Genomic DNA, 15989 nt, shown 5'->3' on the forward strand with positions numbered 1-15989 from the left:
TCCTCGGACGAACGGCGGGCAATCGATGCATCGCTCTGGCAGGGAAACGGCTTTGTCATCAAATTATTTAACAGGCTTTTGCAATTCCTTCCCTGATTTCCTTTCCTGGGGTCTCCAGCCCTGCCGGCATCTCGTGCTCCTCCCGCTTAACAGCACTCGCCCAGCTCGACCAGCACGGTGGGGCGCATGCCTCGTGGGGAGGCGAGGACCTGTGAGCTGCCGCTCACCCCAAATCTTTTCCCTGCCAAGTCCTGGAGAATCCCTAACTTTCCTACTAATGCCCTGTAGCAGATCCTTTTTCTCATCTTCGCATGCAAAGCAACCAGAAATTATCCCCCCCATGACATATAAACACGAGTTAAGAGAAAAGCCTGCCTCCCAGATGCCCGTCTTGCCGGAGCGTCGCTATCCCCCACCTGACACACACTCTCTTGACCGAGTTACTGCAGACTGCCAAGTGCAATTCAAGGCATTTCAACAGCTTTCTTTTGGCAGATTAATTGCTCCATCTTCATCGCAGAGATCAAAAAGGCAGATTAACCCGCTGGTTCAAGAGCACTTCCCTGCAACGGCAGCAGCAGCCCTGTCACCGAGATCAAAAGCGCGTTGAAACGGGGCCAGCAGAAGGGAAGGAGGGAGGCGCGGTGGGGGGGGGGAAGAAATCACCGCGACTCCAAAGGGAAGCCAAGCACTTCACTCCACGCTGCGGAGAAGAGCCTTTCCAGCAGAAGTGATCCCTGCTGAAAGGACGCATTCCCATTGCCTTGCATTTCAATAGCGCACAGCTCAGCGGCCACCTTCCAACCGCCCACTTGCCTGTGACTTCAGGAATATGTTGCTAATCCTGGGCATTTTCTTCCCCACCACGTCAAGGCATCTCAGACCTCCCCGGCTTGAAGTGGGGTTTACACTTAGCTGCCAAGCCAGGCACAGCTCTGGAGTTGCTCGGCCTCTGGCCGAGGAGGACCGTGCAAATGTCCCAGTCTCGCTTCCAGCACCAGATTCGTCTGTCTTCCCAAGGGGACCCTGCGCCTGTCGCACGTTAGGTTGTAGGAGGTGTGACATCGAAGATGGCGAGCGAAGCGCAGCTGGTTTCTCCAGCTCCTTCGTTCACACCGACCCGTGTCTTGAGCCACCCAAGCTAGCACGTGCTTCGGCAGCATTAATTTCATCCTACCTCTCCGTTACCTTCAGCTGGTGCCAGGGCAGGAGATAGGGCTCTCCGCTGCAGCGGTCACTGCCACATCGCTGAACTGCCCATACAATTTAGCAGAATTCACCTGGCTTGTCCAAGGTTGGGGGAAAAATCATAAATGGCTTTTGCAGCTGTTCTGTTTTCCCATCGGATCACCTCTGCTCTCAGTTCAAACTGCAATGGCAAGTTATTGCCGCAAAACACGTTGATTTAAACCTTCGAGCCAAACTCTGTCCCCTTCTGCTATCTGTGACGGCACTCAGGAGACACGACTGCTACAAATCCCTCAGATGAAGGACCGGATACAAAAAGGATAACGGAAAGCAATGACACCGGCAAAATCCCAGAGAACTGGCTGCTCAGCTCCAGCCAAAACATCCTACGCCGCGTCAAAAAGGACCACGCGTTTTAACGGAGCAGCTTCAAGGCACATGAGGATATTCACCTCTGCTTCCCCCGCACCACTCCTCCATCCCCTCTGCACTTGCAAACGTGTCTGATGTCCTCAGAGCCACCCAAAGCCCCTCACTTCCCCCAGAGCTGCCGTCAGAGTTGGCAATCACAGGATTTCCCTGCCCAGGGGCTGAATTAGGGGAGGGAGAACTAAGAAAGATGTTGGGGAAACAGAACGACAGCTCACATTTGTTGGGACGGTGCAAAACGCTTTGCAGAGAAACAGCAATAAAACACATTTCTTTTCAGTTACTTCAACACCTTCCTCCCTGTTTTTACAGTCACTTCCATTGACAAATTTGCTCGAACTCTTGCAAAACTGAAAAAATATCAGGGCAGAAGCCATTTGCTCAATTCTGCCAGACTTCACGAGAAAGTCTGGCTCACCCTAAAATTGCACCTTTCAAAAACTGCATCCATTTCCAAAGTCTCTTCCCCTGCCTTTTAATAAAGCAGCAAGGTAGATTATCCGAGACTAATATGGACTCTTCCCTTGAACTTGCGTGCAGGCACCTTCGTCACAGACTCGGCCCCCCGAGTCTGCAGGAGGCACCCGCAGACTCTCAGCCCCGCATCCCACCAGAGATGGCTTTATCTCAGAGTTTCAGAGCTGTTTCACACCTGGAAACACATGCAACGGATGCTGTGGAGACAGGCTGTGAACTGGCGCAGCCCGGCGGGTGCGGGAACAAAACTGGAGCAACTGCTTCCTACCTGGCTCTTCCACAGGCTCATCCTCTCCCCGTTCAGCTTTGCATGTCTCTTCCCCGGGGGAGGTGGGCGACTGCAGCGAGATGAAAGACGGCAGCTTTTGGAGCCGGCTGCTCCGCGATGGGTCCGCATCTCTCCAAAACGTTGCATCTCGCTCTGTGCTGGAGGGCCCCGGCGTTGCCACATCATCATGGAGCTGCACGGTATCGTTCCTGGAGGAGATACGTGCAAAAAATGAGAATAATAATTACAAAAAAACCCATTATCCCTCTTGGCGATGCTGAATGTGGTGGTATCGGAAGAGGTGAGGGTGAATTGCCAGAGTCGCACAAGGAAGCTCTCTGCTCTCCATCCTGGGCTGCCCCTTATCTCCGATTTCCAGGGAACCAGATCCGACTTAGCCTCTTTGCCCAGCCGGACTCTTTGCTCTGTGTTTCCCCATAAAAGGCCATTTTGAGCTGCCAGATGCTGTCCAGAGTCACGAGCCCTGTGACTCTGGGCTCGTGGGAGGTGAAGGCGTGCTGGGGTCAGAGGTGGCCAGAGCAAGCCCGCGACAGCAGGAATGACGTGGAGGCAGCAGGCTGCCCGCTGGGCTTGCTTCAGCCCCAGCCCTGCCACCCAGGCCAACTAACATGACATTTCAGCTCATTTGACATCTCCACTGATGGTGCTAATAAAGGAAAAACCTCTCGAGCACTCTCCGGCTCCTGGAGCCAGGCGCAGGCACGCTCCTTTCTCCGCAGAGGATGCCAAGAGCCGGCTCCTGCCCCACCACCCAGCTGCGCGCTCCAGCCTCCTTACCTAAAAAAGAGCAAGGAACTATTTTACACCTCGTTCGCACTGGGGACAGGAGCGGGGGAGTCATTCCAAGCCGCTTCCGTCACCCAGGATAAGTCAGGCGAGCCTGCCGTGCCCTGGGCTACCATACAAGGCAGAGCCGGGCCAGGGCCCAGGGACCTGCCGTTTCCTTCCTGGCTTCATCCCTCATCCCGGTACAAATCTCCCCCCGCCACCGAGTACTAGCCCTGCCTGCCTGTGCGGGCTTTGCTCATGGACTGCTGCAGAGCGGTTGGAGGAAAACCCAAATTGAGCCGGGGCCAGGTGGCGGCGGGTGCCGGCCGAGTCCAGGCGACAGGCGGTGACAGTGATTGATAAGGTGAGCCCTGCCAAAGGGCTGCAGATGAATTAGTGCCACCCCGGCCCGGCCCTTTGCCCACTCCCGCCGGGGATGGATTTCTTCTGCCCTTAAAATGCTGCGGGAGGCAGGGTTCGGTGGCGAGGACAGAAGGAGCCTTCGTCGCTCGGCTTTGGGGATACAAATCTGGCTCCCCACTGAGGCACATCCCCAAGGATAAACATCCCCGAGGATAAAACACACACACCTCCTCCAGCATTGCTCTTTCCCTTTTTGCTCATCCCCCAGGTTGTCCCACTGGCAAAAATAACACCTGGGACGGCTCTCCTGGCTGCGGATGCACCTCCAGGAACGTGTCAGTTATGCTTCCTGCAGGGACGAGGAAGACCACCATCTCCATCAGCCTGGAGGGTTCCATCCTCAGCACCGTAGAGCTTTATTTTTGGCCAACAGATGCTCCAGCTAGTGCCCCGCTGAGGAAACCACTTACTATGGGAACTACCCTCTTTGCCATTAGGGTGACGGAGCATTGGAACAGGTTGCCCGGAGAGGTGGTGGAGTCTCCATCCTTGAAGATATTCCAAAGTTGTCTGGACGCGATCTTGGGCAACGTGCTCTAGGTGACCCTGCTTGAGCAGGGCGGGTGGACTGGATGATTTCCAGAGGTTCCTGCCCACCTCAACCATTCTGTGATTCTACGTAAGAAGACACCGCCACCAAATAAAGCAGTTGGATCGAGGCCAAACCAACCTTGCATCTCGGATAGTTCCTGCTCCATCCACTGTTGCCTCACACCCCGGCTGGGAAGCTTCGAATTCCCCCATCCCAGCTCAGCATGAGCAGCATGAGATGAACCCCCGGGGCGTGGGGCCACCCAGGCAGATGCTTTGCAGCTGCGCAGCACAATGAAAACTCAAAAATCAGTAGCCCCCATGGGCAACGAGAACAGTGATCTCCAGAAGAGCTGGAGAGCTGCTTTATGCTCTGAGCTGCTGACGTGCTTAACCAAGCGCCCAGCCCAACACCGCCAGCTATATCTCCACATCCGTCCCCATCTCGCCTTCCTCTAAAACACTCCTGTGCGTACCAGAAGGCAGGCGGCAATGAAGCTCTGCTGATGAGCTCCTCCTCCCTGCCTCCCTCCAAAGCTGAGGGGCTCCAGGTCCTCGCACAAGCAAGCGGGGAGCCGGCTCCATCCATGCCCGCTCTCTGCAGTGGAGGACAACGAAGAGCACAGGGTGGGGAGGATGGTTCCCAGCTTCCCAGAGACCCCTGGCTGAGCTGTTCCCACTTTCTGTGACAGCTTCTCCATCCAGGCCATTCTGCTCCTTCACCTCCCAGGAGGAAGGTCTACCAAAGCCTCAGAGACATCCAGAGACAACGAAGTCCAGAGGGTCACATTTCTAAGTGCAAAGATACCCCAACTCCCACAGCATGACCAACTCATAGGGCAGCATGGGAGAGGGCAAAGGGAGAGAGAAAACGTCTTGCTCAAAATGTTGTTGGCACCACCCCACTGAGACCTCCTCAAAGGTGCTGGGGCGTCACAGAGGTGGCATGGGGACCAATACTGAACCCCCAGCACCTGTGCAAGGCTCCTCCGGGAGGATGCTGCCCAAAGAAATCCTTACCTTCCTCCCCGACAGCTCCATCCAGAGACCTCTCCCTTGAGCCCCAAGCCTGTCGGACCCCGTTCCCCTTAAGGAGAAGAGCAAAATGCATTTCTTGCCATCGTTCCTACCTGCCCGTTTCTTCGCAGAGCCGCCGCCACTTGGAGGGGGGGTGGCCGCGGTCGGCATTGCCGGCAGCACCAGGCTGCCGTGGGCGACGTTTCTTCTGCGGGTGCTGCAGCTTGCACTGGGCGCCCTTGGGGCAGACACCCTTCTTGGCAAAGTCCGGGCAGACCAGAGTATGCTTCTTCTTGCACTGCAAGGGAAACGAGAGCAAGGTCAGGAAAGGCAGCCACGCCTCCTGAAACGCCCATGGGGAGCGCGAGGCAGGTGCCTTTGGGTGGCAGTAACGCGTCGCTAAGGACAGAAGGACATGCCAGTGGTTCCTTTGCACATCGTCCTCCTCCACATCACACTATTACTCTTCCTCTCTTCTAAGAGAGGCTGAACACTCGCCGCTCTCCAAGCGCTCAACTTTAAGAGACCCAAAACGATAAACTTCTTAACAGTAGTGATCTGCTCAGAGGTGGCGGTGCTGGGAGGTCCTGAAGAGGTTAACTAGGGTGGAGAAGCTGGTTTCAGGATGGACACAGGATAACAACATTTTCCAGGCTGGGTCTGCGACCTCTCCCTCCATCAGACACTCTTGGGACTTGGGGAGGAGCATGGAAAAGCAGGGAAGCAGCACGTTTCTTCACTGCAAAATGAGCCTATTCGGGGACTGCTGCCTGCACCACCGTCCTGCCAAAGGCCGCTGCAGCCAAGCGCTGGAGTCAGGCCCGCTCTGCTCAGGGACGGTGCCGATAAAAGAACTTGGCCCGTGCTCTTCCGTCCAGGCGCGCATCCCACGGACACGTTTCCCACACATACGTCTGTACCCCAGTGATGACGGGGGCCTCGAAGCAGCCTGAGCGTTCCCACCGACAACAGAGCATTGCGTACCCCGTGCCAGCTACCCACGGCGAGACTGCTGGCTCTTCAGGGCACGCGTATTTGAGGATTATGTAGCCTGGATGTGTATCGGTAACGTTATCTATTGCAAACTTGCGGCCCGCGGAAGCCCACCGTTGGGACACCCAGCAGCGCCTGCGGCACCACAACTCCCACAGCACGGCGAGGGGTTCACGGCACTGGGAGCTGTTTCCCCGTTGCATCGCGTGGGCCCTTTCATCGTCGCCATGAAAAGAGATGCAGCCCGCTTTCTCTCTAAGCGGGTCCTGCCGCACTTGAATTCCCGTGCTGCAAAACCTCTCGCCAAAGGACAGCAATGGCTAAAACGTTACATGGATCCGGGGGAAAGCAGAGGAATTCAAGGGCGCAAAACGCACCGAGGGACTGTTCTTATGCGTTTATAAAAATACAATTTCCCAGCAACGACTGCAAGGTGGCGGGACAGAGGCAAGCGCCTGCCCTTTTGCTCCAGCCTGACTCGGGGGGAGCAGAGCAGCTCTGACCTTTGGGATCACACGGGGGTCCCGCTGCGCAGCGGTGGAGTGACGGGGCTCTCCGCGAAAGGGCAGAGGGGCTCTGCCACCCGCCGGCGATTGCTAGGACCTGCGAGCTCATCAGCTGGAGGCCGAGGCCATCATTAAGCAGCGGGAGGGCTGGGGGTCCGGGATGCGAACAGAGACGTGGGCTCTGCAGGGGAGATAGCTAGAAGTGGTAAACATGAGAACCAGGAGGAAAGCCCTGCGGGAATAACAAGACCGCTTCACAAGCTGAGATGCTGGGGAAAAAAAAACAAATCACAAAACCCAGCTCCTGTGAGTTCCCGCTCTCTCTCAAAGAGGTTCTGCAGCAAGTAAATGTATAACCCAGGGAAAAACTCAAACGGTACCTAGACCCCCTCTAAACAGTAGCCAATTCTGGCGTGGCTCCAAAATCCTAAGCTTGCTCCACTCCATCCACGGACCAGCCCTGGAAAAGCATCACTAGCGATAATCCACTTTCGGACTTGTGTCAGCAGTGCCGGCAAGGCTCACGGCAAACGCTCTTACCGCTCGCAAGCTGCTAAGAATGTTAATTCTTATTTTCGGGATGTCATCTGAGAGTGGATATATAAAAAATCCATCTCCTCCAGCACACAAAGCTTCCTGCACCCCATCTCAGCAGCTGTTGTCTTGCAAACGGTTTGAACTAGGAGACTAAAGTTGAAATCGTGCAGAGGTTTGAGAAAAGTTTGCACCTTTTTCCATAGCTCATGCTGCTCTGGACACCTTCGGCTGCAGAAAAGATACGGACCAGAGTGAGAACGAGACGTGCTTGGCAAAGGCAGGGACAGGACTGCTCTCAAGGCCAGTCAAAGAAAAAACAGAACTAGTGAACAGGAGAAAACAACCCTCAAACTGGAAATTGCTTGATAAATAAGCGAAACAAAATTCAAGGAACCGCCAATTGAAGCACACCTGGTGTGGCTGTGGGGCAAGAAGGTGCCATTACCGCGGCTCGAATCAGCCCAAAGCCCCAGAGCCGACCAACTTGCATGCAAAGCGCTACTGGCTCTGAGGAAGGACCAGGATTTTGTGTTCTGGCTGGCCGGCCGCTAGTGCATCTTGGCTTTGCGAGAAGGCGTTCCCTTCCGTGGGCCTCTCAGATCGCGACAGCTATTTCCAGGCAAGCACGAGGGCAGGAAGAGCCAGGTCTCACATTCCTCGCCCGAGCACCTTGGAGAGGGTGACGCGTTGTCCAAGAAGACCAGGCAGATACGGCCAGGAGATTCCTGGCCAAATTCCCACGGAGCATTTGCTGCTCATGGAGCGTTGGGGCTCTTCTGCATCACTCTGGCATGAAACGATCCCTGCTGAGATTTTTTTTTTTAACCTCAAGGGATCGTGTTGTAGCCTGATGAGAAACAGCGGCTTCTCGGTAGTTTTGCCGAAGGACCATGGCAGGCTGTTGCGGGTCGCGTTCGGTCCTTACCCTGTTTCTCTGTAACGTTTCAGCCACAGCTTCACTCCAGCATCTCAAAAGCTGCAAAAGGTGAGGAGCAACCGCGTTTCCCTCCGTTCCTCACTGCAATTCGTTAAATGCTATTTGACAGATTAATTTTTTTTCTTTTGAGTTCTCAAGCAACACGGTGCTCTCCCCCATCGTTCGCAAACGTGGCCAACGTTATTGCTGCTAACCACTGGCAGGGCCGCAGCTCTTTAAAGCCAAGCCACGGGAGGTCCTCTCCCGTGCAGCAACTTCCAAGGAGAAAAAGCCTCGCTGAGGCAGGAAAGCGAAGCACCGAGGAGCAAAGGAACTTTTGCAAGACCTCCTGGGGACACAGACCTCGTGTCCAGCATCCCGAGAGCCAAACTCTACACCCACCCCAAAAAATTGGTAAGGGGGCTGGCTATCTTTGCAGCCCGACCTGGTGCATGCACACCTGCACCTAGGTGATGCGCCAAGCTGAGCGCTTTGGCCCCATTGCCCACAAGAAACAACGGAGAAGGGGGCTATTTTTAGGAAAATCCAAGAAACGTGGCCCAGTGGGTCAGCTGCAAGCCGGCAGCCTACAAACTGGGAAAAATACATGCCGAGGTTCACTGCTGGAGGTTGGCAAAGGGCATTCCCGATGCCCGGCGCCGAGCGCCGCGGCAGGCGACGGCGTCGCCACCTCCCCTTCCCCTCCGCCACCCCGACCTCGGCCGTCGCAGCTCTCCCAGGCGACCGCTGGTCACTGGCTCCGTCGTGAATATATACTTAATAAAGAAAACAAACCGTGCGTAACTAATTCCGGGGCTGTGTCCCCGGCTCGGGTTTCTAATGACTTTTCCAAGCCGTTCTTCGGGCGGCTGGGCCAGGCGCTGACGACACGCTTGGCCGCTCTCCCACAGCGCTCAGCATCGCCCGGCCCCACTGCCGGCGGTCCCGGGCGCTCCGGGGCGAACGGCGAAGCAGCGATCGACTCCCGCTCCGGCACCTACCGGCCTGGGAAGCGGCACCGCCGCTTGCTTCCCCGCCGCGGATTTCGGCGCGGAGGGTGGAAAAACCCCTTGTATTTATTTAGGGGAGGGAGGGGGCGCCTATGCAAGCTCCTGCACGCTCACCCCCGCGGATTAATGCCAGATCAAACACGGGGATTCGGTTACTGTAAACCTGCTTGGTGCCCAGCACATGTCAGTTAAGGTGAAGGAGCGCGCGGGCTCGCGGGGAGCGACCTCGTTCCCGGGGCCATCCGATCCCTTCCACCTGTCGGCACAGCTAATTATACACCCCGCCGGAGCCCTGCCAGCCGGCAGGTTGCACCATAAAAAGAGAAAAAGCATCTGGCCGCTTCCAGCAGCGGGATGGGGAGAGTCCGGAAAACTAGAGTGCCCCAAAAAGCCCCCGGCAGGGAGAGAAAACCCGCGAGCGCCACCGCAGCTCAGGTCCCCGTGCAGGCACCGGCGCTGCTGGCGGTGAGGACGAGGCCACCCCATGAGCTTGGCCCCGCAGGCGGGATCCTCCTGCCGTAGCCAGCGTTTTTCCCCGGCCGGGATTCCTCCCTGGCTGCCAAAGAGCCCTGGGTGCAATTCAAGGTCCCGCTAACTCCCCACGAAGCCTTAGACGGCCACGGAGCTCGCTTGCTGGCAGCGCTTTGGTGATATCCGGGGAAGGGGTAGGTCGTGGGCACGGGGATTTGTGCCACCCGGCCTCCCTTGGCACCGAGAAGGCAACAAGCAGCCGGGCTGGTGCAAGGTGCCAGCTCGGTTCCTCTAGGCTCAGTCTCGAGACCGATTTTAACGACCATTTTCCATGACTGCCCTTGGCACGAGGAGGCAGGAGGAGCGTGGAGCTGGGTTACTGGGACGGCCGGAGCTGCCTACTGACCTTACACGACGAGATGGAAAGCTCGCGGCTCAGCACGCCGGGAACACTGCAAGCTGCCAGGGGATGCCGTCGCCCTCCCTAAGGGCAGCAGGGAGGAGAGGACACGCTCCTCCAGCCAGAGGATGGGACTGGCACCAGAACAACCTGCCATAGCCAGGCGCAGCCTGAAATCGGGACGTTTATACCCACCTGCCCTTTGTGGTTTAAGCCTTCAAGAGAAGGAACAGGGATGAAAAAACAGCCAAGTTTGACTTCGCTCCGCGGGCTCCCAGCGTGGTCTCCTCCAGCACCACCTTCCCAACTCCTCTCCACCGGCAGCTTGCCCCGGCTGAACTTCTCAAACAGCTCAGGGCTTGTCTCGCCTGCCGCTTCACTCCTCGGTTTGCAGCGCCGCCGGCAGCTAGCGTGGGATCGGCGGACGTCCCGGTGCGCGCTGCGTGCCGGCAGCCGAACGCCGAGTCCATCACAGGCCACCGCGGCTCCAAGCTGCAGGATTAACTGGCTGGGTTGATGTCAGGCTGTTTGCAGGCACCTCTTCCCCCCAACTCTTCCGTGCCAAGTGGCTGTGGGGAAGCTCTCGTCGGAGGCGGCGGGGCCGCTTTCTGAGGCCGCTCACAACTGACAGCTAGGTAAATAGCTTTTTTTGATAGCTTTTTTATAATTGGGTGCAGATGGAAGCAGCCTTAAAAACTCCAGCTCCCTGTCGTTAAAACCTGGAAGACAACATATCCGAACATCATACAGGCTGTGCGATAATAACGGAGAAATTTATCCGATGCACGCAGCGTTGTTTGTGCCTTTTCATCTTCAAGCTGCAACCAGCAAAACCCTCGTCTTTTTGACGCTATTTTACAGTTTCTTCCTGGCATGGAGCTGAAAAAAAACAACGGTGGGAGCTGCTGAGGGATCTCTGGTAGAGCACCCCGCTAGCTCCTCCTTCGGCACAAGCCTAACGAGACCAGGCTTATTCCCTTCGTTATTTATAACCGCACAGCAGCCACGGCCTCACCTCCCAAGGACGCTGCAGAGCGAAGGTGGGCTGCTGACCTCCAGGCTTAGGTTTGAGACCACAAGGCCTGTTCGCCTTTTTTTTTTTTTTTAAGCAACTATTCGCCACCGTTAGCCGCATAATTCCCCCAATACGGGGCTGGCTTTCCACCTCGAAAAAGAACCAGAAAAACTCCACTTAACCGGAGAAAGCAGGGAAACGCAAGAAAGTAGCCTCTGCCCTCCACCTGTCAGGCTACAAGATACTCAGAGACAGAGGACCGGACCACTCCAGATGGAAGCCAGGGACAGCATCTTCTGCAGATCCCTAAAGGTAGCATCTGCCCCTTCAGCTTGCTTTTTTTAACTTGGCATGGGCACAAGGGAGCCCTTAACTCCATGCCTCAGCTAAGAGCTTTGCTGCAATACAAATACATGATAACCAGGTGCTCACCCCTGCACTCACGAATGTGAGTGGAAGCCCAGACCCAGAGTCACCCTTCCACACTATCCCCATCCTCAGACCTGGCTGTGAAAAGTGAAGAAGCCCCTCGCTCAGGCTCAAAAAAATCAGCTCAGTGGCCCCGAACAACTACGCCAGATGCTGATATCAAAACTTGCAGATTCCACATGACATTTCGAGACCCCCTGCTAAGATTTTATCTCCAAAATGGGTTTCTGCCCCAAAGCAAAGTCTATGCCCCCTAGCAGAGCACTTGCAGAGAAGTAACGAATTCCTGCAGACGGAGGTCGACAGCGACTGACTCCAAGGAGCAGAAGAGACAAAGAACAACTTGTCCCACGGTGATTTCAGGAGGAAAAACTCATGTCAGAATAAAGGATAGGGAGAGTAAGACCAAGTAGCGCAGCCCAAGCTACATCCTTTCTCTCCATCCTTTTCGATGGCCTCAGCCCGATGCTGTCTAGGATTTGGGCGCGGATGGACAGCACCCAGTGATCCAGCAGGTCTCAGAGCTTGGCTGAAGCATCTCAGCTCTGCCACAACACAAATGTCACTATGGACCCATGTCACTGACATCACAACAGGCACAACATGAAGAGCTTCACAAAAGCAAACATGAGCCAAAGCCAAGCTGTTGAACTCTCCATTGATGTTTGCAAAAGATAAAGCAGCACTTGAACTATAAATACGTCGCGATTGTAATAAGACTTGGACAGCATTTTTAAAACACCTGAATTAAGAAGCACCACTACAGCTGGGAGGGACTGAAGGACAACCCCCGCGAAGGGACCAGGCCTTCTACCTGCAGGGTAGATTTCCCTGCTTTGGTCCAGCCCAAACATAAATGGTCTAAAGGATGGGGCTTTCTGTTGCTTGTCTTCTCCTGATGGCTCACGCTACATTGCTTTTGACTGTTCCCTCTCATCTTGCTCCTCCCTGTTTTGGATCTGCCATTTCGCTGACTCTAGCATGCGGTGTTTGTGCTAAGGGAGCATCCGCAGGGCAGAGCGTCCTACAGCATCTCCCATCCGCAGGACGCCCTGTACCGCTTGGCGCGGGGCATCGGGTTGCTGCTATCGATTGCCGGTGGCTTTTCCTGTTCTTCTGCTCTGCAACTCCTGCAGTCTTGCCTGTCGCCGAGACGTTTTCAGAACACAGGTCCTATCACCAGCCAGATTCTTCATTCTGCCGAGGCCCAAACGTGAAATGCAATGAAGGAGAGTGCCCATCAACACACAGAAAAGCAATTCACACAGGCAACTTCAAAAGCTGCAAAACTCTCTTCTTGCAGTGGCCAACAGCAGCGTTATGGTCCTCATTAATGTCAGGCAACAGAGATGGAAACACTAAACGGGCTGGCAGGAGGAGTGGCGATCACTGAGGCAAAACAACACGGTGTCTGCTAGAAAGAAGCGGACACTTGAGCTGTCAGTTTCAAAGCCAATATCTTTTTTTGGAAAGAGGAAAGGAAAAGCTCCAAATCTGCAGAAAACTGAACACTAGCTGTTTGGTGACAGGATTTCAGTAACACCACCGGCAGGGTGATAACGGCACTTGATAAACTGCCCAGTTAGAACTACTGAAGCCTGGAGCAGCAAACTCTGTACTACGGCCCTTAACAAATTCCTCTATAATTGGAATTTCCCATGTAGCAAAACGACATCAGAGAGCATTACACATTTCACTTCCATAGCACGGGCTAACACGATACCTTCAGGCCTTGTCAAGAGCAGGAACCAAAGCACCACAACTGAACGTTTCCAATGATTTTTATGCTTAATTACATCTTCTTGTTTGGAAATCACATCCTGACTGCTTCCACTGCTCTCTCTCAGGTCTCTGCGGACTCGCAAGAGCCCTGCTTGTAGTTGCAGCGACCAGAGGTTGGACCTTTTCAGGCTTGGTTTTCGTTTGTGCCCCATATCAAGCTGCAGGATAGCCACGCGGCTCTGATGAGACTCTCTAGCACTATATCCCCATATATGAAATAAGAGATACAAACCAAGCCAAGAGGACAGAGAAGCGTCAGTCATCAGCAACGAGCCCCAGAGCACCCAGGCCATTCGAGACACTATGAGAGCACAGCTAAGGACTTAAGGGGGAAGGCGAATCATGAGCTGAAGAGCAAATGCCTTCTAAGGATTGGATCAGGAATCTCTACAGTATTCAGTCATCTCCTGCACTACTTTGATGCATCTATTCAAGAAGACAATTTCCATGAGAGCAATCTCACAATCTCATCCATCTCACCTCAAAAACATGACAGAGCCAGTTTCCCATGAGGAACTCGCTGATGGTAATCACCAACCCCAAATCACGACCACCTGGGATGGAGTCAGACAAGCCGGCTAGACATCCATAATGTATTAACTATAGTTTCATCTTCACCAGAGAAGACAGAGGGTCAGTCAAATATATTACTCCAGGCGGCTTGGAGAAGCTGCTGCCCCATGCTTGCAGGATGCCGGAGACAGGGAAAATAGCGTGCAGCCCACGTTCTCCAGAGAGCAGAGAGAGCTCATCAGCCAGCGGAGAACAAATGGGAAAGGAGGTAAATTCCAGAGTGGGAAGCAAAGATGTAATCTGCTCTTATTTGTGTCTGTCTCTACAGAAATTAGAGTTGCAATCAAGAAGACTCTACCTCATCACTATATTCCCAGTTATTAGCTGTGATTCAGAGACTACTTTTACTCTGAACTTCTTAATTTTCATGTTTTGTGAGGCACCTTCTCCTCCACAGATAGCAAAGTGCAAGAGAGAAAATCACACACTAGTATTTATCTAAGCACTATTATCAACTAGCCCAAGCTATTAAGTAGTTCAAGTTTGCCCTGATAAGCAACATCTTTAACGTAAGCATCTGAATGTTGTTGAAGATACTACCGTTAAATTAAAGTAGCAATAAGAACCCTCATTATGCCATTACAGCGTACGGTAAATAAGATGCAACTGGAAACCCACAAAGATTTCTGCAGAGATACGTGGAGAGGATTGGGCAGAGAAGAAACCCGATTAGTTTTAAAGCTCTTCTGCAGTTTACAAAGCATTCTAAATGGAAAGCTTCCATCATCAACACGGAGATTTACCGCTCGCTGTCGGTAACATAACTTTCACTGCTGTTTTAATTTCAACTGAGAATCACTCTGGGGCGCAGAACGAAGTGACTGACACCTCGCCAAAGTTCAGCGGGCTGCAACTGCGTGAGTCAACCCTCTCCTGCGAATGGACCTATCCCAGTGCAGACCCAGGGAAAACTCCTCTGCCTCCTTCCTGGGACAGGTCGCCCAGTGCATCTCTGCTCCTGGTACTAAACCCTTCTCCAGATTGCTGTGTAGCCTCTACGGGTGAGACGGCATGGTTTAAATGGCAAAACATTGTAGTTGTGACTCCCCGACTCCTCCAGACACACGGAAACCCCAGGCTTTTAAATCCATTTCAACAGCAAAGTATAATCAGTTCCTTGCTCCTGCTGACACGGCTGCGCATCAGGTACCAAATGCATTAGTGGATTTGGGTCTTTTTGCTGAGTCCTAAAGCACGGTTTTACTCTACGTTTCCAGAGGTGAGCTCTCAGGACAACTCCAAGGCAGCCGATGATTGCCAGTTGCGATCTGAAGAGCTGACACTTTTGTGATCGTTAGCAAGCCTACCCACTTTTTTTTTTTTTTTAAATAAAGAATTTACTTACTGATCAGTTTGTTGACTGACGATTTCTGATACACATTACAGGAAAAACAAATTAAGCAGGCAACTGTAGCACCCAGAAAACATCTGTTAACCCAAGTCAAAATTAAAGATAAACAAAACGAAGTTGCCTTTGTAGCTGATTTTCATACAGCTGCACTGGACTATAAAAGAGCTATCAAAAGCAGTGCTATCCCTCAGCTAATTCTGAACGATGGGGGGAACGAAAGCCTCACATCTCCCATGGCAGCTCAACAAAGGGGCTGCTCATCTTCATAAATTCTCGCTAAGAGTTACAGGGTACCAGGGTGTCATCAGCCGATTTTTCTTCTCAGGGTAACTTTGACTGTGAAGGACTCACGACCACAAAGACATGACTTCGGATGCATCTGTATGGGAAGGCTGCAAGGGTTTCTAAGGATCGAGTAACCAAGAGGAAGAATAATACAGTGGATCCCAGGCACTGGCCAAAGTCCAAGCAACGCCACGAATGACCTGAGGTCTTCATTCTACTGATCGCTGCTCCGCCACTAAGGTGCTATCCCACGCCGGTGCCTCAAAGACATGCCTGCAAGTGCCAAAAATCAGCATGAAGGTCGATGTCCCTCAGTTGTTATCGCGCTACTACTCAGCACACCACGAACCATCAGCTGGCGCACACAGAGCCCTGGCTACTGTCCATGGACATGCCTGAAGCATCACCAGAAATTCCTAGCTCCAACACAATCCAGGGCAAAACGAAGGTGAGGGAGCCAAAAATGGGCAAGAACCAGAGGTAAAATCAGAAAAGCACCAGCAGCAAGAAACGGGACAAAAGATGAGCCAAGCACCGTATGGAGTAGAGCAGCTGAGCAGCACCATAAGGCCCCGGCATGCCCGCGTGCCTGGGTCATG

At 53.8% G+C, this 15989-nt stretch overlaps 1 protein-coding gene across 2 annotated transcripts in view; it reads right to left on the reverse strand.

The window, feature by feature from the left end:
- ZC3H3 (zinc finger CCCH-type containing 3) overlaps positions 1 to 15989 on the reverse strand; it is a 167634-nt gene that overhangs the window by 15683 nt on the left and 135962 nt on the right. For both annotated transcript variants that reach the window (XM_068933518.1, XM_068933517.1), the window contains exons 10-11: positions 5236 to 5420; positions 2363 to 2571 (exon numbers count right to left, since the gene is read on the reverse strand). In XM_068933518.1, coding sequence (XP_068789619.1) covers positions 2363 to 2571; positions 5236 to 5420 — 394 coding nt within the window. The remainder of the gene's footprint in view (positions 1 to 2362; positions 2572 to 5235; positions 5421 to 15989) is intronic.

The sequence above is a fragment of the Struthio camelus genome, chromosome 2 (assembly GCF_040807025.1).
Source record: "Struthio camelus isolate bStrCam1 chromosome 2, bStrCam1.hap1, whole genome shotgun sequence".
NCBI lineage: Eukaryota > Metazoa > Chordata > Aves > Struthioniformes > Struthionidae > Struthio > Struthio camelus.